The sequence below is a fragment of the Apostichopus japonicus genome, chromosome 22, assembly GCF_037975245.1.
Source record: "Apostichopus japonicus isolate 1M-3 chromosome 22, ASM3797524v1, whole genome shotgun sequence".
Taxonomy (NCBI): Eukaryota; Metazoa; Echinodermata; class Holothuroidea; order Aspidochirotida; family Stichopodidae; genus Apostichopus; species Apostichopus japonicus.
Window position 1 is genome coordinate 14,378,751 of NC_092582.1, and position 27,674 is coordinate 14,406,424.

Sequence of the window (27,674 nt, forward strand, 5' to 3'; positions counted from 1 at the left end):
AAAAACTCACATGTTGATTAAAGTCATTAAGTTACATTGAACGTACGAAGCTTCAATCTATCGCCAAGCCACGCCTTCAGACGTTCCTTCGTCAACCGCCCGGTTTTCCGACACAGCGAGTAGACTGTAAGTAAATCCGCCTGCTAAGCAGCTTTTTAGTCTCATGGGGAAGTCAGCAGAAACATCTTTCTCTTAGATATGCCTTAAAAAATGCAGAATTTGGCTTTGTCTACTGCAAACGTTCAAACCTACGATTCCTCGCGGCATTTGTTCTTATCGATAAAATAATTTACAAGAAAAAAATATTGAGGGACAGTCTTCGGTTTACACAACAACAAAAAAGACGCAAGCGTCAGAGGTCCGACGCTTAGTTCTCTATATCATCGCAGTTGTACGTATGGCATCCACAAAAAAACACAAAACTGGTGCTCTATACAACGGTCACAGAGATTTCAAAAAACACAGTGTGTGTGTGTGAGTGAGTGTGCAGGCGGCTGGATACGAAGAAAAAAAAGCCATTTCGTCTTTTCGTTATTTATTGACAGTCGCAGAGCCATTAGGAACGCCAACCTCTATGCTTACAATTCATCTCACTAGCGACCAGAAGTTGATTGAAATAAGAGACGCGGAGAAAACTTTTGTCCTAGTTGGGCGCGAGGAACCTGTCGACACGCGTATTGAGTCCTGAAAATCTGCAGGTGCGAGATTAGCTCACCGTCAAGTGTTCGACGGGAGAGAAAAAGTAAAATCATTAAAGATTGAGCGAACGATTCGCGAATGTTCAGACCTTTGGCAGACATTTGGTGCAATCAAAGGGGGCAAGACGAGTGTGAGCTTTGTTGATCGAGGGGGTTTGGCAGACCCCGCAAACTCACGACGGTGGGCTTTACTCCGAGCTAGTTTTGGCGTATTATTTGCATATTTATCGCTCATTAGGGAGCGAGCGGTTCCCAAACAGAAGGCGGATTTATAGAGATAGGGGAGGAGAGGTGGTATTAGCAGAGGTGATTCGAATCGAGAGAGGAACGGTTGCAGGTGTATTTGAGAAGAGAGAAAGGAGGGTTGTGTTTTTTTGGATCGCAGTAAAGGAGTACCTTAGGAAGGAGGAGAAAAGATAAAATAAAATGTCTACTCAATCAATAACAGAGGCAACCAGTCTTATTTCTGTAGAGATGCTTCGTAACGCACTCTACAGTAAATGGTGCAATCTCGCTGGTAAAAGTATGACACAGGAAAGCAGTTTAACCGCGAGAAGAATTTTGGAAAGTAAAAAAGGTAAGTTGATAATTCTTTTGTTTTTCACGTTCTTGCTTTCGGGTTTTTATGAATTGATGTTACCACATCATGGTATGAGATAAACATATTTGTTCTGGCGATTTAGATTGGATTAAAATCACTTTTTTCGATGCGTATTAGTTTAATATAATTTGTTTTATAAATACCCTCTTTAAACGTGCAGAAATTCGGCATTTCGTCGCTCTTGCCATTTTTCGGCATCTCAAACGTCCTGTCTTCTGGGTTAAAACCCTAAATCTATAATACCTAACCTTATTTTAAAAGAAATGTATTAAATGATTTCAATGTTAATTTGAAATATTTTTCTGCTAAAATTTCAAATAAGAAAATTTCTCTTTGAAGTAAAAAAAAAAAACCAAACAACAGCGCTCAAGGAATGTCTTCAAAATATGATTCGACAATTTCGGCAACACAATACATTGGAAATGACTGGATAAGCACGTCTCGTCACACTTTGTTATGAACTTATTGTATAGCACTAATTTAACCGACATAAGGAAATTCGGGTACAACATTTGGTCAGTCCCGAATCTAAATTAATTCTAAAATCATAAAGTAGCTAATTTAATTTTGATAACGCATTGCAAAACTGCGCGCCAACGCTCTGCCGAGCAGCGGTGTCGATATTTGCCGTGATTTGGGCTATCTGCGTAGTATGTTCGTCACCCTCACGTCTCTCTGCAGACTTGGTATGACACCCCGTTAAAAAGCAATGCCATTTAAGCCGACATTCATTTTCAACTTGAGAACGCTGAAATCATTTTGAAAAAAGTTCATTTCAGTCATATTTAGGAGCGAAAAAAATGAGTAAAATTTCATTGAAAATAATGTGTAATTTAGGTATTTTGTCGTGATTTCGTCACCCATCGTGTTCCGTAATCATGTCCTTGTCTCGCTGTGGTCGCTCATCAAGTAAGAAGGTTGCCGTTACATTTAAAGCAAATATTCGAAGATTAAGGAAACTTTAACCAATCTTTGTTACAAAAAAACCAAAATGAGTGTGATTATCGCAGAGTATTTTAGCAATTCTTTTTATTTTGATCTGTGAGTTAAATTTCTCAACGTGTCGTTAAAACACATTGAAAGACGCCCTCACTATTGATTTTTTCTGACTGATCGCACAACCCGCGTAAACGTCATAGATTCGAGGTTGCCACATTACGTGTATACGCTTCGTTGCGACCTTAAAAGATTAATTCGGTACTCGAAGAAGAATAAGAAATAAGAATAAATAAATTACCGTAGATATTTTTCTCCTTAATTGTTTCTTCTCGTTTTAGGCAAAACGATGTAGTAACTTCGAATAAGCCAAATAGTCCACGTAAAAAGTATGTACGTGAACTATCGAACCAGGGTTCGACCTTTCACTACGTGGTCATCAACCAAATTATACTGTTTATTACAAGGCTCTCTGTCAATTCCTTCCTGTTTGATATTTAACACTTAAGTTTACTAGATAAGTATGCAAGATATTGATTTTTGGTACAAAATATTGACCAAAAAAAGACAAAAAAAGAAGGAAAAAAAGATAAATAAGAATCATGTAAGGGAGTAAGGATGAAAGAAATTGTACACACGTATAGGCGTAGCATTGTTTAACTATAGCAACTCTATCGTTACTGCGATTCACAATTCACGTTTCCATTAATTAGTTTGCCTTCCATCGTCCTTTTCCCTCTTTTATTGTTAAGTCTGCATGCGTCTCAAAATTCTGTTTTCCATTTCAGAGATCTTTTGTGTATGTATATGTGTGTATGTGTGTAGGTCTGTGTCGTGCGTGTGTGTGTGTGTGTAATAGTCAATATAACAATCTAATATATGGAGCAATAGAAGAAGATTCTATAAGATTAAGAAGTCAAAAGTAATCTCTCTTTTCAGTCTATTGACGAGCGCCCCCCTTTACGACAACTTTTTAAAAGAAAAAAAAAAAGTTTTCTAAATCCTATACCTTGCGGTCAGCCTCGAATCCCAAAAATCGTTCTGTCTGTTAAAATTACGACGATTTCTAGAGTAGCGTTTTGTTTTTTTCTTCTAACAAAGAAGACAAAGGGAAAATGAGATGAAAACGGGATTTGGTATTTATCAAGTGAATTATTTTCCTCCTTCTCTCGCTTCAGGGTCTAACTAAAGCTCTCTTTACACTGAACAATTAACTTTTACGATATCTCTTACGGCGTGGGCGGACATGGGCTCCGTCGTTCCTTATGTCTTGACTTTCAAACAATCGTTAAGTGTTAGGAGTCCCCCCCCCCCTCTATCTGATATACAACAGTTGTGAAACAAAACCTACAAGTTTTGTAATAATCACAAAATAATAACCTTCACAGTATTGCCTTCATTATTATTATTAGTAGTAGTAGTATTATTAGGAGAATAAAATTGAGACACAGCAACTTAGCACGGTTTAAATGAATATGCATGATATGGTAATTAAAGTCATACCGTAAAACACACCGTGCAGACTCGCATAGAAAATCACGCTCCAATATTTTTCTTCTTCTACTTCTTTTTATTCGAGACGATCGGTATTGTAGTACATAATGAATTAACGCAAGAGTTAATTAATGCATTATGACCGTCAAAAAAAGTCCTCGCTTCCAACAACAATAACAAAAGTTCTGATAATACGATTGTCATCCAGTATTATGGAAAACAGTAATAATAAAATATTTGTTTAAAATCTTAAAATCTGTTATGCCATGTCGAAGGTAGATGGAAGAAAACGCATAAGGAAAAACAAAACAAAATAACAATGACTCATTATCGTTTTAGGTAATGATCTGGGATTAATTAAGACCGTTCCATTATTTAAATCTTTTTGAAAGGATGACACCTGGTGAGGCGTTACATCGGCACTATCATGCATTCAGAGTCCCGGATAGAAGAGGACTTGACGAGGGGAAAGGGGGGGGGGTCATAAAATGGGATCACTTTAATAATCAGTGTTGGTCGTTATGATAATCGAGCTCAGGATCTTTCCGAAGTATCGTTCTAAATGAAACAGATCTATTTGTTCACCGTGACGTACTCTGCTCTTTTCATTCTAGACACGTCCGACATCAGTTTTGTCAGGTTTTTAAAACCAAAATTGAAAACAAAAAGTTCTGTTTTGTTTCGCATATATACACTGTAGTATATTACACAAAAAATAACATATTGAATATCGCACACAGACTATACCGAAAACCGCATGTTGAACTCCATAGGTTTGTAAGCTAACATATGACATACAACATGTCGCATATCGAACATCGAACATCGCGTATTACACACTACATTTCACATATTGTACATTGTACCTTACAGGTGCCTTTCAATCATAAGGTCCCGAGTTCGAGTCACTCCAAGATTAATGTATGTCGTCCAGTTACAGAGTTGTTGACAATTGAAAATTCATAATCATGGACGTTAAATATGAATCTAAGAGACTGACTTCTGTCAGCTTGAGGCTTTGATAAGCCAATGATGGCTTCTTCGCGAGTTCCTGCTTGCAGGAGGATCTAAAATACACACATACATATACATACATGTCATAATATGTGTTACTAGTATAAACATAACTTGTATAAACATTATTCGTCAAGGAAATAAATTGATTGGTATTGTGGAGATGTTTCGTTCTATACAGAACTGTTATGCCATTTCATTTCTGTTTCTTGAATTAGATTTATGTTCTCACATTCACAACAACAACAAAATCGGGGGGGGGGGCGGTTTAAAAATAAATTGTGATAATAATTGTCTGCATTGTTGTTATAGAGGATGCTTTATAAATGGTTTATGAGGTTGAACTATAAGACAGCCTCAAATATGTTAAACAACTACAACTACTCATAGACGATGCTGTGATGATATCGGACACGGTAGTCTAATTAGTTACGTGTACCCTCTGTCAAAATCCCTCACGGCAAAAATCTTCAGATTTCAACTTATATAAATATACCGTTCCGTTTGTAATAGACCCAATATCAAATACCTAAAAAAATATTTAAAAAAAATACAATACCAACATCATATATTTATTAATAGGGGATGTCATGTAAAGGTGGCTAAGCCGTATAGCACTGAACAAACAAGAGCGTATTTAATTTCGACATTTCTACCTATAAATTGGACTCTTTTACCTGGACTGATATTACTACACGGCGCCTGCGTGCTTAACTCTTTGAACCTACGTCCCTTCCCCCTATATACTGAAATATGTGATACGCGCGTGCGCAAACATTTCGTTCAACCTATTCCCGGACGGTGCATGCTTGACTATATATATATTTGTTTTATTCAATGGGCTCCATTTCACTAGTTGAATGGAAGTAACGGGTAGATCAATAAAGGTCCTATCGGCAACCAAAAAAAGAAGACAAAAAAATAAAGAAGAAAAAGAAAGAAGTATAGTTTTCTACTGATCTTGCGATTGTGACGGGAATAAGAATAACAAGTTAAATTGTTAAATTCCAGGTGCGAGTAGTTTAATAAATATTGAGACCATCAAAGAAGTACGGGTTGACTTTTAAGCAGGTGACGCATATTACTGACGCAAGCTTTGCGCCGCAATCATTTCATATTCCAAACTTAAAATCGGTGATAGTCGGTTAATTTTGAAAACCCCTGCGTTATCGTTATATAGTTCTTATCTGGTTTGGGGTAATATCTATTGCCCAGTCCTGATAGCATCCTATTGTACCCATAAGTAGTGGAATAACGGTAGACTTACAGCAGCGGGGTGAAGGAGGGGAGGGGAGGGGGAGGGGAGGGGGAGGGGAGGGGGAGGGGAGGGGAGGGGAGGGGTGGAGCCTGGTAAGGGTATGTTCGTGAACCCTTTGACGTGATCCATAACATGTCTATATATCAAGTTATAAGTCAGTGGAAAACAGCGAAACAAAAATGAAATTACCGTGTTTATACATTTTTTAATCATCAAGATTGCGTCAATGCTATATTGTGAATGAGGTGACACGATTGGCTGAAAAACATCGGCTCAAAAAAAAAAACAGACAATGAAGAAATAGAATTTAAGAACAGCTATAAACTTTGAAATATTCCATTACGGCAGCTCGTTAAAGTTTCTTAAACATTTTTTACGACTTAATTTAAAAATATATATATGTATATATATATATCAAAAAAGGAAGGAAGAAAAAAGTTAGGAAAAAGAGGAAATCCATCCATCGAAGCGAAAAATGACATTCGTTTATCATTTACGGAAGCTATCGGATTATGGCTAATAATGGTAACACCCACACACCCACCCATACGACTGTACGACACGCGCACTATAATAGCAATATACATTTAATCTAATAATAATGGATATTTAACGACAAGGAGCTTTAGTAGCATGCGCCCTCTAATTTTGATTGATGGTCAGCTGTGTGACTCTGATTAAATCGATTATATTCTTTTCCGAGTCTCTCCTTTTTTTTTGGGGGGGGGGGTTGGGCGGAAGAGCGGCTGGTTGGGGTGATGAGGAGGTATACTATTTGGACGTGTTGACAGGAAAAACTGCAATAATTAGTTAATATTTCGGTATTAGGACAACATTTTGTTGAGCTCTTCGTTGTTATTATATATCTATCTTAAATTTCAACCGGTAGAACATTAAATTAAGTAGATCGAAAATGGAGGGTTACCTTTCTTTTAATTTTTAAGAAAACGAACCAAAGGAGTCGTCATGGGAGTGTTGAAAAAGATGTATGGTCAAGGTGTCAAAATTAGAGGACGCTATACAACATAACAAATTTCACAATTTCAATTTACCATAACTCATTCAGGTTGCAGTTAAAAGGGTAACCATTATGTATTGCTCAATTGTACAGAATTAATGAGAAAGTAAAGTAAGTGATTTGCACACATTATCCCCACATATTGACCATTCGCCACTCGGACTGACCCCCTCCCACCCCCACTCTCCCCCACCACCATGCCTACTACCCATTCCGTGTCCATTCGCCATTACCACTTTTCTGCTATGAAATTTCCATATCTAAGAGAATACTTATTTTATGAGAAAATTTTGCTCATTTTGAAATTTAGACAACAATAAGTTCGTACATGAGTTATCGAACGAGTCGACAGTGCGAAACTATTCTGTCGATTTGGATCATTGGACAATAGTTCTTCCATTCGCTCCATGCACCAGGCCCGTAGCTAGGCCGGGCACAGGCGGTGTTTCCCTGTCACAATACGGACTACTATGCCCCCCCCCCCACCTCTCCATCTGTTGCACCATCATTTGCACACAACCTCCACAAGTTACAGGATGAGTATTGTGCCCCGCTTTAAATTGTTGCCCCCCCCCCTCCTTCCCCTTAATCGTAGGTACCCCTCCAACCCATAACTCTGGCTACGGGCCTGCATTCCAAGCTCTTTAAACAGGAAACAATGTGCAGAAAGCAACTAAGACAGGGAGCCCTCTCTATTCCTCCTGTGTCTACTACACCAGACCTTTCCCCACGTTGATCCCCCACCCCACCCCACCCCACACCCTAATATATGAAGAACTATTCTCAGCTCCAGAACAGGTCACGGAAACAATCACATGTTTAGCACGATTAAATGACTTATGCTAAATCTTGGCAACATTAATGATACTTAAATGATCCGTCACCTCGTCACTGTCCAAAAGCACATATGTTTTACCTGTCTGACAAGTAGATGTAAACATTTATGAGTTAAAATCTTTCTTTGCGTCTAATTTTAATAATAATAATAATAATCACAAATTTCATATCTCTTGGAAATATCATTCAACGCCTTTCACATAACAATGAAAACTTGTGTAAGTTTTGTCCATTGATTTATCATTAAATTGTAGCTACAGTTTTTTTTTTTTTGGCAAGTTGGCTCTCGTTAATCAGAAAATGTGTCCTCGAGTCCACAAAAGTTTATAACGCTTGAAAGCCTCTGACATAGGAAAAGTTCGATTGATAAAACTAGCCGCTTTTCAAATTGATAGTATTTGTTTATTGCAGGTAATTATGATCGCTACAGAAATATCAGCTCATGCATAACCGCTTTACATCATAGTTTGGACAAGTCTCCAACAATGGCTCTAGGTGATAATATTTTGTAAAAAGGAAAGTATTCCATAAAACGAATGGGTCCTCATACTTTGTAGCCGGGCAGACATTTTGAATTTAGTGTGCCCGCGAGTGGGATATCGCCATATTACAAGTTATTTAGAATAAAATCAAGTTTTTAATAATTTCTGATAATTTTGCAAAGGGTTTATAAAAGTGACATATAAGCTTATTCATTAAGTGTTTGAACTCAGACTGGATGGATTGGATGAGTGAAACTAATTCATTGTGATCAGACGAATATGGGGGGGGGTAGGGTGGGGGGTGGGGATGTACCCCCTCCTTTTTGAATCCCGTACAAACAACAGTAGTTGGTACAGCCTTACATCCAACCCTAATTATATACCTATTTGATATAAATATGCCACAGAATGCATCATTTCACGTATACTGAAGGTGGTGATGGAGATGGGTTGGGGCACCCAGACGATGTTCATTGGACTTGGCTTGAATGACCTCAGGGCACCAGACACTCCTTTTAAAATATATGATCCGCCCCTGTAGGGTAGGTGTACTATAGGATTATCTTCCTAGTCCTGGTTCTTACCATAAAGAACAAACGTTGAATGCGATCATCATAAAAGATTTAAAAAAGTAAAAATAAAGTAAAGGATTCAATGAAAATATGCAACATGGATTAGCAGTGCTATAACGTTCTCTCTAGCGCCAGCTGAGAACAACACATCTAGGTGTGGCTTCCGTAAGTCCTAAAGCCAGAGAGGGACTACTTCCCATATGATCGGACCTTAAGATATGGGGTCAGAGGGGGGGGGCGCTGGGCTAGAGGGTAAATTTGGGAATAGGGGTATCGAGTAATGGCAAAGATGGATTAAGTCAGGGCTTCCATCCACCACAAACAATATCGCTCATGAATGAGTCATGCTATTAAAAAAAGGGGCATGGTAACACAGTTGTCCGCGGGGCCCGAACTGACCCCAAGGTGGGGTACCTTAGGACCAAATCATACTGTTGTGTTGCGTTCCACTTTATCGTAGCGGTAATTTCAGTGCCAAAAAAATGAACAATGAGGCTCAAAATTCTGGTTTTGGCATCTGTTTTCCAAGCAAATAAATACCTTGAAAAGCTCGAATGCTTGCATTTGAAAGATAAGGAACATCTAACCAATCAGATCAAGGTAATGTTTGATGCAATAAAATAGATTTAGTGACCTTTATTGACCTCTATTACGGTATTACCCCGGACGACACAGTTTCTCCATTACGTCATGCTGACATTGTAAACCAATCATTTATAACTATAAAAACCATTTCCATTATCGTTATCATAAACTTAACCTATTGCTTTTGAAAATATCAAAGTGTAATAGAAATCATAATCAATCAATCAATCTATAAAGGATGATGTATCAAAGTTACCTTATAATACTTGTCCTGCCTCCTAACAAATTTATATGCAAACGTCCACTCAACGACTTCGATTGAACCAGTTTCGCGAAATTGCAATTCGTCCGCGATTATCAACGCTCTCGTAACTGTCGTCGGTGGTATAATACTAAAGCACTAATTACATCTCTGTTAACGCTGTATAACCGTCATAACAAGAGACGGATCCTTGTTGGATAGGAAATCAAATATTAGAACTGATTGCCTGTGATTGCTTCCTGCTGGGAAGTTGACACATGTACACCGGAACCTCTGTGACGCGACCTTTGTGCTGCAAATTCGTCCAATTAAAGATACGCTCATAGTTATTACCTTGGTAGCCGAACAACGATTTCGTGTTATATTCGTGGACTAAAATGTGTCAGTAGTGCGTACCGTTTGCAATTTTCTCATTGGGTATAGAAGGAGTTAACAACATGTCTACACTTTTTCACTTGAGTGTCCCCGCAAGTGGATTTACAAAATTTAAACAAAATGTCCGACACTTTAGTTTCGTTCCGATAAGATTGCAATAAATACAGTGGAAATTACTTTCTCGACGTTGCTTTAGCCTTCTAGCTATTTCAACCCTCAGTCCTAATCTTACATTGATATAAATCTGTTGAACCCAAGATTCACTATAACAATTTTTATCTAGGTGCGAAAAATATTTAAAAAACAGTCTTTCCAAACGTGATTAAATATGAACGGGCAATACATTCTTTTACTATTATTATTATTATTTTTTACTATCATCATTATTATTATTATTTTGCGTGTATGTGTGGTTAATTTTTATTTTGCAACTCGTTCATTCGTTTAACGACCAAACATACCCGGGATTTTTTGTAAACGGCTGTTTTGGTAATTCGCGAGACAGAGGAAAATCCTGACAACATAGCGGGACCACCCTCTGATAAATTTACTTATAACCTATTTAAAACAAATATATAAGAAAATATAAAAGAGCAATTAATTCATTCAGTTAAATAAATTCAAAGAATTGGAAAAGCTTATTGTCGCTTTTTTTCCTTCTTTCTTTTCGATCTTTCGAATAATACCCGCGAAAGTGAACCGTAGTCAGCAAAGATTTGCGATGTAATGGCAATAAAATGAGCTATTCTTGGTTATCAGTCGAGCAAAAAATGGACGATACAGGCATATAAACAGCAATAATGTAATACATTGAAAATTAATGATAAAATTAATTATATAATACTAAGAGAAAAAAAAAGGAAAATTATGAAATTCTGTACCATAAATTTGAAGGTACCATCCTTTATACAACGCATCGTGTAATACGTATATACACCTCGAACGCCATAGGCTATAACCTTTTGATTTTGTGAGATATATATATATAAACTCATAGAAATTCTTTCAATGAGATAATACTCTGCTGTAACTCTAACTGTAAACTTCTAGCGTGCCTCGACTTTTCTTTGACTTTGTCCTTATTTTGTGTATATGTGTGTGTGTGTGTGTGTGTGTGTGCTTTGTAACGTTAATTCCTGAAGTACAATAAACCCCAATTCAAGGCACTTTTAATCGCCCGTTTGGAGGAGAGGGGTATAAGAATTAGAGAGAAGTTCAAATTCACAAGAAGTGAAAAGACCTATACACTGAAAGGTTACCCGAGTACATTTTCCGTGTGAACAATGCGAAATATCTGGGTGATATGTACTGACAGGTAGTAAACCCTCAAACCGTAGTAAAATAGTACCGACGCCTATATGCGCCATTTTTTTTTTATCATATTCGGAATACAATGGCCGAGTCATAGTTATTTATGAAAGGCTAAAATTAATGGATTTATAGCTGAGAGAGGGATGGTGGGTAGGGTCTTTAAATTGTCATATAGTTTTCCTGTGTTAAAGGGTGTGGGGGGGGGGGGGTTTGACGGGAAGGGGGTATGTGATATACTAACCGTCAGAATATAATTTTCATGTCACTTTATACACCTTTGTACAACGCTGACGTTCGCATGGTATAGATCAAATTACAACATCCTACAGCCGTGTAATTGGTAATTAAATCTTTATGACAATGGTACTGTTTTACTTGTACTGTTGGTATACCTGCCTGAGGCAATCAGAGAAATCTGTTACTTGCATAGACCAGGAAGGGTCCCCTGAGGGTGTAGTTACCACATGTTGGTTTATGGACAAACTCAATACTAATTTTTTTTTTATAATAATAATAATGAGAATGAGAATGACAATGAGAATGAGAAAGAGAATGAGAATGAGAATGAGAATCACAATCACAATCACAGTCACAATCACAGTCACAGTCACAATCACAATCAGAACCAGAATCACAATCACAATCACAGTCACAATCACAATCACAATCACAATCACAATCAGAACTAGAATCAGAATCACAATCAGAATCAGATTCAGAATCACAATCAGAATCAGAATCACAATCACAATCAGAATAACAATCACAATCACAATCAGAATCAGATTCAGAATCACAATCAGAATCACAGTCACAATCAGAATCACAATCAGAATAACAATCACAATCAGAATCAGATTCAGAATCACAATCACAATCACAATCACAATCACAATCAGAATAACAATCACAATCACAATCACAACCAGAATCAGAATAAGAATAACAATCACAATCAGAATCACAACCAGAATCAGAATAAGAATAACTATGAAAATGTACAGTAATGAAAAAACTAGACATCTTGGCTGCAGTTATCACACACAAACAAGACTTCATTTATCTCCTGCAAAAATAATCGTTAAACAGAGACTTCTCTTTACTGGAATATAGAAGTAGCTTATAGTCCACAAACAGATATAAAAGTTAAAGTCTCAAAAGGGTATAGGGATCATGTCGAATTAAGCACCCATGCTATAACAAATTTGCAATCAGTGAAGCAAGGAATTACAAACCATGCATGCTGGGTGAAACATGTTAATGTTACACCAGAACGTAATGTTAATGTACAAGAGATACAAGTGGTACGGTTTATTGTTCATACACTAATATCATTCATTGGAGAAATGAACAGTTTTCCCTTTTTACGACAAAGAGTCTAAATATTGATTTTTCTTAATATTACAATAATTAAGGTCAGGATCACCTCTCGGTGTTAAGTGTGCAAAATCAAAGAATTTAAACAAAAAATTCATTATTATTTTCAGTAAAATATGTGGGTCACTATCAAGTTACGAAGGCAGGTTTTCTCGCTGCATGGTGTACTTCGCTGCAGGTCACAGTAATAGGAATATAGACTGCTCACTTTCAACATTTGAGAACGTGAGCTAAAGTGACATTTGTAATAAGCACCCCGCTATTCGCCACCGATCATATATTGGTGTGCTATAAAATATTACTGTGTTACCCACTGACTTTTTATGGTTTTCTGTGGTTGATTATCTATGTTAGTACATGCATGTAAACATGTAGGCCTATGTATGTATGTATGTATGTATGTATGTATGTATGTATGTATGTATGTATGTATGTATGTATGTATGTATGTATGTGTGTATGTATGTATGTATGTATGTATGTATGTATGTGTGTATTCAAAAGATTAATTCATAAAGGTTTATCCTGTAAATATCTTTCTGTTCGTGTATGTATTAAACTTCTTCACTAGTGATGATTCGGATGTTTGTTTGCTGATGCAGTTGGGGGGGGGGGGGGGATGAGGACTAAAGAAACTGCAGTGATCCACCCATTGTCGGTAATTAGCGCTATACTGCTACTACTGACGGCAATCACTTTCCGTTCATTCCAAGATGGTGGTTCAGGGTATACATAGGTTTGTTTCTCCTTTATTATGTCCACATTAAATGACTTTCAGCATTGACTTTACTACACTTTTTTTCACCTACCGTCAAATTTTACAGCACTTCGAGAAACATATAAATAGATCTTTTTGAGAATATAACTGTTTGATAATGGAAGGATACATTCACCTGTATCTATGCAAATGAGCTGTTTGATTGGCTGTTGATCGTATGTATGCACGTTCATCTATGTAACGAGCTGCTTGATTGGCTTATTGGACGCAGATATGTACATTCATCTATGTAACGAGTTTTTTTTATTGGTCATTGCAGCGTGTATGCACATTCATATATGTAACGAGCTACTTGATTGGCTATTGGCCATATATGGATACACAAAACCATGAATTATATATAACCAGAGGCGGAGTCTAGGAATTTATAAAGGATGGGTGTGGGCCTGGGTAGTTGATGTCGACGCCCATGTAAGGAAGATGGATGGGGTTTCTCACACACAAAACTAGAAATAAAAAACAGTAGACTTCAAATGATACACAATGATCCGCAGTGTACTATTAAGTGTATTTGGTAAAAGTAGTCCATATGAATATATACAAGTTGGTTACATTTCGCCGTTCCATGCATAAGCTGGTATCAGACTAGTTTTATATGTCTTTTGTCAAGCCCAGTCTCCTTATAGCTAGATATTTTCTCTATCCTTCTATATTTCCTTTTGTTAAAATGTCAAGATTATTTTTTTCGGTCCCATTTCGCCGTTTTTAAATTATACTAAAATCGACGCCTTCGGCTATGCGCACGTTCCCCCCCCCCCCCTTTTTTTCTTTTTCTGTCACATATATTCATCATTCGCTTATCATTGACAATTAACCGTTTAAATAAAAACACACACAAAAAAAGAAGCTAAACGTTGTTTAACGTCAAGGTGTGACCCCCGACCCGGCAGGTACCAATGGGATCCAGGGGGTCACAATGTTTTAAAATATGTTATTTTCTTGCGTCGTAAATTTTTATGCGACCGTCTCGCGGACCCTACGGGACATCTGTATACATATACATACATATATATATATGTATATATAATATGCTCACGATTTACAGAAGTTTGTTTCCCTTCATTTACTTTCTAAGTCTCCAACTAAGTTTCAATTCACCGCCGTTCAACACCGAATAATTCATTTCCAGTTTCCCGCTGACTTCCCATGTTTTATTACATTAATGGCCACCTCCGTTGGTCAAGCCATAACAAACTGAAGGGTAACTTCTTCTTGCAGTGTAATGAATGTTTCAACACAGTCATTTGCTCAATATATGTCATTATTATATGAAAAATTATTTGTTGCTCACGTGACGCTTTAACAATAGGTGGAATGGCCACACACACACACACACTCACTCACTCACAAACATTAATCCACGCATGCGCATCTATAAGCCATATACTTCTCGGCGTCATGTTGCAAAAAAAAGAAGAGAAAAATATGAAATCTGTCATAAGTGATTATTTTCCCACGGTCAGGAAGGTGTTTGGTGTATATGCAAAGAAATTACATTATGATAACTAATTTATTATTCAAATCATAATAATAATAATAAGAAGAAAATAAACAATGAATTTAAACATTTATAGGTTTTAATTGACATATTAAGTCAAATGAAATTCGGACTATGATTGCGTATCTAGTATAGTCGGTTAAGAGTATATGGTCGGTGCTTAACTAAACGACTGCAAGGAGTCTAAGGGACCCATGTTATCATACGTCAAATGCATACGAAGGCCGAGAATTCACACCGTATGGGAGGGGGGGGGGGGGATATACAACCCAAACTATTGTTATGAGTAACTTCATGTCGTATACATGAGAGTAAGATCTTGCAAATTCCGTCTTTTGAAAAGCAACGATAGTTCTGTCTAGTTTTTATTTTAGGGTTAAAAGGCACCACTTTTTTACATGTTCAGAGAGTGAACCTTCCTTATTGTGGGTATTGGTAGAGTACATATCTGTATTGGTTTGCAACAAACTGGATTAGAAAAACAAAATGGAGAAATGGGGATGGGTAAGGAGGTACTTCTTCGTCAGGAATTAACCCAGTCCCTGACCTCTATGATAGTGAAATTGTAAACCAGTATACTACTCTAGTTGACTTTGACGCAAACTTTGTCGCACCATTTTAGACCTTCAATGGAAAGATTAAATCCATGGAAAAATACTTAAACACGTTTACATTATTCCACTGACGTCACAACAGGAATGAAAATGAGCATTGGTTTCTGAATGAAACCATAAAACATTTACTTACATCCTTCTTTATTTTTTATTTTTGCAATATATTTAATGTTTATTAACTCGCCAATTATAGCAACAACCAAATGGATGTAACCACAGAGGTATATTAGTTAGATTGAAGGTTACACACAAATATGTATGAATTTCACATGGGTTAGGCTCAGAGAGATGAGTACCAACGCATACGATAGGCTACAGTATTAAAACGAAAGTGGAAACATTGAAAAAGAGAAGCGAAAAAGCTGGATCCCAGTTTGCTCGTAAAACCTTTAGTGAAATACACCAAAATAAAAATGACTCAAATATATTCAAATTTAAGCTTTCTTTTCCAAATATATCCATCACAATAACTAAGTACTCTAAATTCACCAATTGACGGCTATGATATTAAAGTTTGTGGCCAACAAAATTTAAAAAATCCCATCTCTTCTCTTTACCAAAAACAAAAATCCAAAAACTAGGCTGAACTTCTTCATCACGCTTTAACAGGTTCAATAACTTTGATTTCAAGTTAATATGTTGATTTCTGAAACACTATAATTACATGTCCATGTTTTTGTCTATTCCATCTTTTTTTAATTGTATTCTTCTGTTTTTACAATTAGTAACGTATCTCTACTCTTTCTATGCAATATTAAAACATCTAATTAGGAAGGGGAAACAATACTGTTATATTTTCATGTTTTTTATTCTTCTTCAGTCTCTCTGCTCCCCCCCCCCCTTGTTTTTTTATTTCGCTTTCCCTTTTATTCCCTTCTCGTATTTTCAATTTTCAATCACTTTGCCTGTATCTCAAAACTCAATTGACCGTATATAAACTAACTTAGTCAATAATATTCTGATTATAAATATTTCAACTAACCCATGAAACGGCTAGTTACTCTCGCTGAATCATTACACCTTAAAAGAAATGAACCGATTCTTGGACCAAAAAAAAAAAAAAAATTATTATATGATTTAAGGTGTTTAATGAAGCTGTCACCATCTAAGGGAATTGATGAGTGGGTTATTTCTTAGCGGATTGTCTTTAACGGCGCTCAATGGAAACAACATACCAACCTCGTCAAATGATTACAAACGAAAGTCATCAATCTTGTACGCTCGTTGCGAAGAACTAGAAAAGATTTTTTTTTTATTATTGTCGTGCGCGAAAGAGAGGAGAAATTGAGTGAAAGAAAGAGATTAAGGAGGACCAAAAATAGGTATTTATAGAAATTTCTAGCCGTGATACCGAACAAGGTCTTTATTGTCAAATTAAATAGACAGTAGCGGAAGAAAACAGAGGATAAAGTTACTAAACATTAGGGGGAAATAATCCTTTTTAAAGTCAATCTTAATTGAATAATTAAAACAAGAAAGAGTAAGAGAGGGAGAGGGAGACACTAAAGTGAATTGATTTTGAGCAAAACGATGGAACTTTTTAGTGTTTCCTGTATAAGAAAAAAAAAATCGGTTGATATTAAAAGAAATGTCAACGGCTATTACAGATACATTAGGGTGGATTGAATTACGAGAAATGTTTACATAATAAACGAAAAATAGTTTTGATAGGCCAGAAGGAAAAAAGAAGAAGAAGGAGAAGGAGAAAAAGGAGGAAAAATGAGCTAAGAAGAACACAATCATTAAGTAATAGCATGTTGGAATGATAAATAAATTACTGTTTTATTTATTAGAGTATACCGGTAATCTCAGCCTATCTATAGGGTAAACAAATACTTGACAGACTATAATGAAAAATTGTCCGTGAACTATATTTACTAAAATAATTTGGGGAAGAGAAAGGGGGTGGATGGCGGTACACGGATTCATATACGGAGATCAATCTTACAATATTATATACAAAGAAAAAAAAACAAGATTAATCGATAGATAATATAATTACTTTTTCATCTTTTAAGGTCTATTAGAAGTATTCCTTACTTTCCTTAAAAGGATTGACCCAATCGGTGGTCATGACAGTGATGATGAATCAAAGGAAGGGAGAAAGAGGAGAGAAAGGGGTGGGGGGGGGTGGGGGTTAAATCTCTACAAACTATATGCATTCAATTGTGTATTGTAGATTCTAGATTTTACTGTGGGGTACCATGATTAAGATTGCCAATTTATAATGGAGTTTCGGTCATAAAGGTTCATGGACTATCAGACAATAAATGGTACACGTTGCATAGCAATGGGAAAAACTTCAGATAAATTTCAGATTTTTTAATACAAGCAGGGGGGTTGGTGGGGGGGGGCATGTGAGGTACACGCATTGGGTACATATTTAACGGGGATATCCCAGTTCAGGACAAAGGGAAGAAGAATATGAAGAATGGGATGAAGTAAGATGGACTGAAGTGGAGTGTTTGTTGGATAATGTGAAAAACATAGATGTTAACTATATATATCTTACATTCGGGTTCAATTGTTTCATTATCAGAAATGCCGATATACACATAAAAAATATAAATAATACATTTTTCTAACGATGAGACATATTTCATTTTCAGGAATGCCGAACTATGTACATAACAAGTAAATAATATGATATTTTTGTCAAGCAATGGGTTCGCGTTGTTTCATTGTCAGGAATATAGTTTTTAACAATGGCTCAATTGTTTCATTGACAGGGATGCCGATGCCCTCACAGGTGACTCTGTCGCCCTCATCAATACCAGGCTCAGCTATTGGAGTATTCACCCGTGACTGGATTAAGGAGGGCACCGAAATGGGGCCATACACCGGAAGAATTGTCTTACCGAATGACGTCAGTCCTAATCTTAACAATAGTTTTATGTGGGAGGTAATTATATTTAAGCTCTTTTTTTTACATATATGTATATATATATATTAATAGGTATTATAAAGATTTAGACTTGAAATATTTCCAAGTAGCCTCCTATACTCATAACCATAAACCATATCCTATAAGATTGCTTTGTTTATGGCGCGAAAAGTAATTTAACGCCGAAAATTTCACGTTAATGATCCATGAATGATAACATCGATATTGTAATTTCATAACATCGTGTGATTTAATTAAGAATAAAAGTTTTTTTTTTAAACAATCTAGAGAGCTCATATAACTGGATCGACGTAATTATGTTAAACTTTATTCATGCATTTAATCTAAGAAGCTGAGTTGATGCGCGTTTATACAAATCTGAACCTTCGCTAATTAACGCTAACATCCAAACTCAGCAGCAAAATTTGCCCTACATGCACCAATGACCTCTCGCTATATGGCCAATTAAGCGACATGATGCCGATTACTGTACGAATTTAAATTTTGACATTAACAACTCCATAAGGGGAGGGGTATTTCAATACACGAATATATGATAGAGGTATTTGTTGTGATATTCTTTGGTTTTGAGGTGGGACTTCAAGGGGGGGGGAGGGGACGGAGGGGGTGGCAGAGGGGCATTCACATTCCTGTGAAGTTTCTTCTTACCTGTCAATTGCGTCTACGGTACATAATGACAAAGAAGTAAACGATGATGTTGTTGTTGTTGTCCTTTTTTTGTGCGAGAAGGGGTAAATAACGACAATTGACCTATTATCTAATTTTCATGTCAACAGCCGAGAATAAGTAGCCTATGTAGTGAGAGAAGATTGCGAGGAAAGGGAGAAGCAAATTGCAATTGGACATAATTGAAATTGAAATTTCCTATGTGGGTATAGTTTCCTGAAAGTGGCGGTCCCGTATTCCCAACCCCTCCCCCAACCCTCACCCATTGAAAAATAACAACAGAAAAGGACGCACATTTATCCCGGTTCTAAAGTAATTGTTTCATGGGTTTCACAAAACGAAATTAATTATTTATACAACATTCGACCTAGAACGTTCTTATTTTGGGGGCAGTTTATGCCTCATCTCCCACCCCCCCCCCTCTTCCTCCCCATATATACAAACATGCGTACATCGATGTCTTTAGCACATACTGTGTTTACCATACAGCAACTTACACCCAAATACGTCAATAATGACCGGCGAACCCATTACATGCTATACAATTTGGAAATACTTCTATACCACCCCCCCCCCCACCCACCTGCAAATAGAATACTGAGCTTCTTGGATTGTGTATATATACTACATTAAGTTCTTAAACTTGATATTTGGTTTTTGACAACTCAATTTCGAATGCGAATTCCAAACACCCGTAAAGAAAACATTTATTGATACTTTCAGTGCGTAGTCTAACTCCCTATTCTTCTGACATGCATAATTCTTAACATTCCCTCGTGACCATGCAATAAAATAAAAATGTAACACCTCTCCTAGATTCTGTCAAGACTGTTACGCGGATTATGAGTTTCTGGAGTCCCAGTCCTATTGCTGTTCTTTGGAATGTCGCTTCCTCCCTCTGAAAGTAAACGCAACACAACAGAGGAAGAGAGAGACTGCTTGTGGGGCGGGGGGGGGGTGCGTATAAGCGTATTGTGTGACATTGACGTCAGCCCATACCCTATTTTTAGTTCTAAATTCTATTTTTCCTATTTTTTAAATATATTTATTTTTAGATATTGATCATAATGTTTAAAAGTATTTCGATCCTAATAGGATCTTCTCCAGAGGTTAACTGAAGGAAAACAAACTAAGAACACATGAAGAGATATAAAATGTACAGATAATTCAATTGCTCATTCGTTTGTCTAATTTAATTATCTGTCCATTTGTGTCTCGTAATGTGTCCTTAGGTTGCTTTCGTATCAGTAAGTCTCTGAAGCAGATCCTGCTAGGATCGAAACGTCAGCCCCCTAACATTTACATATTTACCTCTATATAGGCATTCTGTACTAGATTAGCAGTTTGTGAACATTGCTATCTCTCATTAATTGTAGTATGGGAAAGGAAACCAAATTGAAATATAGGGATGAGGTAAATTAGCCTCACGAGGTTTTGCAATGTTTACCTATAATCCGCGGTATAACACTGCGGACAAAACGGCTATCACATGTACAACATGATGAGCGTGCTAATTCAGAGAGAGGTAAGGGTGGGGTTTAGGCTGAGGGAAGGGGGGGGTGAGGGGAAGGAAGGAGTAAAACACATCGCATACACATACATACAAGATACTCCACCTCGTCTCTGAACAAGACAAAGCACATGCTCGCCGTGACCTCACCGATTTATTTGACAAAAGATGGTCCCAGAGTAAGTTTTCATTATCATTTTACATGCATTTATTCTTCTTTGTTTACGAAGGTTTATGACGATCACGGTACCTTGAGTCATTTCGTAGATGCATCGGACGAGGGTCTTCAGACGTGGATGTGCTTTGTCAACAGCGCCCGCAATGACCAAGAACAAAACCTCGAAGTAGTTCAGATGGGCAAGGAGATCTATTATAAAGCAATCAAAGTAAGTGTAAGAAAGGAATAATAAAACAAAATAATAATGACGATGACGACGACGATGACGACGACGACGACGATGACGATGATGATGATGACGACGACGATGACGATGATGATGATGACGATGGTGATAATAATCGTTGCTTTTTGGTTTCAATGATAATCTGCTGTAGATCTGTAATATGGAGACTTGAACAGCAATTATAGTGGCGGGTGAATTGTGCGTTTTAGCGAGTAGATTTTTAGTCCCGGTACCAAATTGTACTTTTAAAAATATTTCAGTGTCGAGGCCTGAAAACCTTTAGAACATGATTCCTCACGGTAGAAATCATGGATACTTTTCATACATGGTATATGGATTTGCCATATTCAGTGCAATAATCCTGTTGCTTGTGAGGTTAAATCTCATATGAGGTCACCAGAGGTCAAACTCTGAAAAATCTTTTACATGTTATCTGTGCAATGAAGTCATTGAAACCTCAATGCATTTTGCATTCTGGTTTATTTAATTATTACCGATACACTAATGCAAATTTCAGTAATGATGCAAGTTACAATACACCGATCTTGCTTCAAATATAATAGAATTCCTATTAACATTAAACGTATGTCTCTGCCCATCCTTATATGAGTGACCTGTTAGTTACGTCACTGAGGAGTGGGTGGGCGTGGATGAGGTAAGGGGAGTGAACTGGAACCAAACATCTAAAGACATTCTTCTTATCTCATCTTTCTTTCGTTTCGTTTAGTTACGTTATGTTCAAGTGTACGGAAAACTTACTCAAGTCGTTTTATGCTTTCGTTCATTCTTTTTGACAGACGATACCTCCGGATCAAGAGTTACTTGTGTACTATGGTAACACATACGAGATGTTTCTAGGGATACCAATAGGTCTGGCCAACACAGAACAAAAAACAGTAAAAACAGGTAAACAGAATAAGGGATGCAATTTTTAATATTTGAGAAGAATATTGCATCACGGGAATCATCGTATGTATGATTATTATAGCGAGTAGAGCGGGCGGGGTCGGCTTGACCAAGGGTAAGACACGAGACACGATGTTATTTGGGCATTTGAATGCTAGTGACGTCACTTTTAGGAGTATGAGTAAATTGTAAATATAGTTGCGTGTGCCGGTTTGTGGCTGCACCCTATATGGGAAGTCCCCCAGGGGACACGTGGTTGTGGTGCACTGTGGTGCCCCAGGAGAGATTGATTGAATTGTGCACACTTTGGTGTGTAGGTGTGACAAGTTACCAATGACCAGGGCTATAAGATGTACACGCTATGGTACACTCGTTGAGGGTGTGAATGGCGTTTCTAAATGCTGGTTAATGATAATAATAATAATAATGTTATTGCAACAATATGGCATTAACAATTCTGGGAAATATAACAAATTGTGCGTTAATATGCCGGTCCTTGTATTTAGGCAAACAAAGCCACATTGTTTCAGACTGTAGTGAATACTTCAACCACACATATACATTGTCATGTTACTATGGTTATGACATTGTCTAGTTTATTATCGAATTCTCTCGCTAATAGAGACAGATATATAGCCAATTATCATCATTGGTCTATGCATAATAGACAAATTCTTATGCCAATTTGGTGACGTCAGAGCTATTAATATTCCTTTACGCACAAGAGTGAAGACTTGAGCAAGTTTAAATATGACGTCACCACGGCGTCTGACATGTAGAATAGTTTGCAAATGCTGCATATACAATAGTGAATCTCTAAAACATGACCTAATGATGACCTAATGTCAACATGCAACATTAACAACAAGATAAGAAAAAAGGAGAAGCGATAATATAGAAGAGCAAGTAAGATGTTTACGACCTTAGTCCTCCTTCGACGTCACAGATTGCTAAATGACAGCTCTCAGACACGAATTTTTAAGCTATAAGACAGATCGATGTGTTTTTACCTAAACTTGGACGAGTTGTTTTTCATAATGATTTCATATCATTATATGAATCATTAACATTTTCATCATAAGATTTCATATCATAGGGTTCTCGTCATGTTGTTGTTATTATTGTTTTAGTCATTTGTGTATGTTTCTAATGCGTGGATTCCCTCGTTTTCTGTGTCACGTGTTCGACGTTGACTATATTTTATTGCCGTTTGTAATATTTTTATTTGATCTTATCGCTGTATCAATTTATGTTTTATTGTGGAGAGCTATAATAATCATATTAATAATATTATTATATCATGTAAGCATTAAGATAATTTATTAACTCATACTCAAACTAAAGTTGCGTCTGTTTCAACGAGTCCCTGTTTTGTCATTTCAGATAGCATAACCGCTACCTCCCCATTGAAAACTCCACCCACCGGCACCAGCCGTTTACAATGCGTTGTCTGTCGAAGAGGTTTCAATTCGAGAAGTAACTTGAGGTCTCATATGCGTATTCATACCTTGGAAAAACCATTCGTATGCAAATATTGTCATCGTAGATTCAGCCAATCATCTACGTTACGTAATCACGTGAGACTCCACACAGGTAAGTTTTCGAAATATTGCTCAAATAGAATTATAGAGAAATTTGATTTTTACCTTTATCGAAACCGTATTTTGTTTATGTCTGACGAATTATGTCTTATATTGTTGAATAAAATTAGTGACTTCATTTACATCCTGTTCTGCAAATTCCCGTTTAAAAAGTTGCTAGTTTCTCGGTTTATTTTGCTATTAGGCTGATCGACCCCTCACACCTCCCCACCCCTCTCCCACCCGCCCTTCGCTTTATTTTGCATGCACACTCGAGAGAATTTTCTTCTTCTCCGAGATATCTCGTTATTATAATACATACTACAGTACTGTATACACCATTTGCGTCGCCACTGTGGGTCGGAATGGCGGTATAGCGGGACCTTCCACAAAATATCTCGATATCGTTATTATAAATATCGCTATTATATCTCGCTATTATAGTTCGTTAATTTAGTACTTATTTTTCATCCTTTGACATTTTCATGTCATTTATAGGCAAAACAAATCCTTTCTTTTTATCTCACTTTGTTTGTTTGTCTGCCTTGCTTGCAGGAGAGAAACCATACAGGTGCAACGTATGTCACAGTGCATACTCACAGCTAGCTGGTCTACGAGCCCATCAGAAGAGCGCGCGCCATCGGCCGATCCAGTTTAACCACCTAGCGTCCACACCCGGCAAGACTCCGAGACCGATCCCGACCCTTCCGAAACCGCGTCCACTTCTGGCCGTATCTGAATTAGCATGACGGGAAACGGTTTTTAAAAAACTATTGCAACGCAAATAAAAGCAGTGCTAGAAAATTAGACTATGCAATAACTATACAACAAAAACTAGAGACAATATGCGCGTTAACTTTAACACTATTTCATACAAATGTTAGTTCCTATTTGTTAACAAAACTATACGTAACAGCCTCGTCAAACTGATTGGTCCCCCCCCCCCCCCCCCCCTCTTATATCAATATAACCGAGACAAGATGTAAGGCCTATGTTGGAAAGCATGGTATATAGAGTTTAGTGCAAGGGAGTAACTATTCACATCGCTATGGAAAATCTGACAAAACATTATCAGAGTTTTTTATTGTGCTTGTCTGTGGGGGGGGGGGGGAGGACGGGGTTACAGGCTAGTGTACCTCTTCAAGCCTAATGGATCGGCGGCGGTGCACGATGTCACTTTGTTGACGTTTGCTTTCACATGAATCAACACTCTTTCACTTTAATTTTACAAGTGAATCAATATCAGTTTGTAAAGTGTTGAAAAAGAAAAAAAAAACATTGTAATGACGTCACTTCCATCTACATGGCACAAACGGTACAAGCTAGAGGACTTAATCCATTCATTGCTTTCATGGTCACGTGATTGACACTGATGGAGCGTCGATAAATTACTTTTAATATCATACAAAGTTCTTCTTTTTTGTAATGTTTCAAGAAACTTTTGTGCAATTCTTTCAGGAATGAACTGTAATTCCTTCCGGATACTTGAGTTTGCTTTCTGTATGTTGTGTCATTTTCAACTTAAGTAAAAAATGTTAGTTTTAGATATGATACAATCCACATACGACCGAAAATGACCATTTTGAGTGCAATTTCTGTTTCTGTATATCTGTTTGGTCTCTACGAGAAATAACTTTGAAATATGAAAATATCTGGAATTCTCCTTTCATGGGAAACTGGGTATGGTGCCGTGGACAATCTCGATTTAGATTATGATTTTTATACCTCTTTTTATTACCCAGTATATGACGTAATTTCCTGTGTCATGACCCAAGTGTTAATTTAAAGTCATTGTTTTATTAAAAATACTTTATTAACTGCTTTTTCTTTAAGCCTTTTGTATCCGTTTATGAGTTTTACGGAAAATCATCCGAAGCATCTACTGAAACAACATGTTATCTGAAAGATTTTGTAATGAATTTAATTAATGTCATTAATTAAGATCAAAATTGAAACTTTTTATTTTTTATTTGATTATTTTTCTTCACCTTCTTATGAGCTGATTAAATTTTATGTGTGCAATTATTTTTAAATCAAGCCAATTTCACTGTCGAGTCCTGTATGGGTAAGCATATATATCCAAAAACTCAAAATGCTATTGAAATGCAAGATGCACTAATATTATAGCAAATTGTAATGGTCTTTCTCTCTTATCGCATGTAAGCAGTTGCTTACAGTCTTCGGAAAACCAAAGATTCATAAATTCTCCAATTAACATTGCACATCTTTATTCCCTTATAACATGAAGAATGTCTATAAATTGCTAAATTCTGGTGTGTTATGTAGAACAATATTTCGTCAAAGAAACATAAGGTCTTCATAATTTACCTCTTCTTTCTGTTATTTTGACGTATTGAAATATTACGGATACATCGAAGAAGCCTGAATAATCTTTCCAATCAGAAGAATGAGAAGAACGAAATTCCAGAACTTACAAAATCAAACAATTATATAGATTCAGCTCATGTTTTTGTTTTAATTGTTAACGAACGGTATTTACAGAATTCGAAAGTTCTTCAGAGTTCTCAAACATGTTTATCAGCGAGTAAGATTTATATTTCATTAATATATCTAAGTTTGTTTTATGAATAATTAAAATAATCCTGACGTTTAATCCCCAAATTTCAATCACTTACAGGTCTTTGTTCTTTCTCTCGCTTCTATCACATTCCAGTATTTGTTTATTATTTATTAATTTATTTATTTATTTTTCTCTTATGTTTTTTGATAACTTACAATATTTAAAGGCCTGCAAGCTAAGCCAGTATGAATAATTGAAATACAGAATTTTAGATATTTAGTTCAATATGTTTTTTCCTTGTATTAACTTATTAACCTTTAAAATTTCCATCTGCAATTTTTTTCCAAAACATTCCAATATCTGCTGTTTCCATCTTTTTCATTACTATAATTTAGCGTATGTATTTGATGACTTTCACTGAGCGAGTTAGAGCACAATTTACTTCATTAAATAAAGAAAATAAAGCAAGGGGAAAAATGCTGGGTGGTTGATGTACATGAAGTAAAATGTCAAATGTAAGTTTAATCTATGAGAAACCGTTGTTTTTTATTACTGCACGTAGATTTTTTTCTTTTCTTTTTTTCCTTTTACGGGAGAAGGTGCTGCACGAGAGTCGAGGAGCGGGAATTATATAATTTTCCATTTGTCAAGTTAATCATACACAAATGCAACTTTTATGGAAAGTGGGAACTTTGGATAAGTGATGGGGAGTATCGTTAGAACCCCCCCCCCCCTTCTCGTATCTGCCGCCAGTAGTGAAACCTTGAGTAAGCATACCACCCCTCCCTCTCTCTGAGAAAAACAAGCGCAAACTAAGGTTGATTTTCTGGAAAGAGGGGCGATCAGAAATAAGAGGTTGCAATCCCCTGTGTTGAAACTGTTGTGAGATTAAATGGTATTAATTTGTTTTGAAGTTTATCCGTAACGTAACGGTTCGTGGTCACAAAACATAATATTTAGGGCCTATTCGTAATGTAGCCTTACACAACCCTTATTTTCAATTATATCTGTGTGGATTTCTCTTCTAGCTGTTTTTCCTTGTTGGTACATACTGCCAATAGCAGTCTGCAATATGTTAACATGCAATATGATGAGATCCGTGTCTTGCGTTTCCATGGTGATGTTTATTTATTTATTGGTATTATAACTATAATTTGTAAATATCCGTTTTCTAGAGATTTTTGCGCAATTTTAACCGTGTAATTAATTTATTTTTATGCCATTTCTCAATTTAGATTACTACCTACTTGCCACCTTAGAGATCCAGCATAATGCGAAATGAAAAACATAAAAAATAAACAAAGCATCAGTTATTCCATTTGTTCAGCTCTTGTTTGTTCGGTGTGCTACATCTCCTTCATTTCTTATGTAATAAGTTCGGCCCGTAAACGTCTCCTCTCCTCTCCTCTCCTCTCCTCTCCTCTCCTCTCCTCTCCTCTCCTCTCCTCTCCTCTCCTCTCCTCTCCTCTCCT

At 36.7% G+C, this 27,674-nt stretch overlaps 1 protein-coding gene across 1 annotated transcript; it reads left to right on the top strand.

The window, feature by feature from the left end:
* Positions 1-136: 136 nt before the first annotated feature.
* On the top strand, positions 137-27,515 carry LOC139964204 (PR domain zinc finger protein 12-like). The gene is made up of 6 exons (XM_071965622.1): positions 137-1,275; positions 18,440-18,612; positions 21,022-21,177; positions 21,993-22,101; positions 23,485-23,694; positions 24,237-27,515. The coding sequence occupies exons 1-6, from the start codon at positions 1,125-1,127 to the stop codon at positions 24,428-24,430; spliced, it is 993 nt and encodes a 330-aa protein (XP_071821723.1). The 5' UTR covers positions 137-1,124; the 3' UTR covers positions 24,431-27,515.
* Positions 27,516-27,674: the final 159 nt, after the last annotated feature.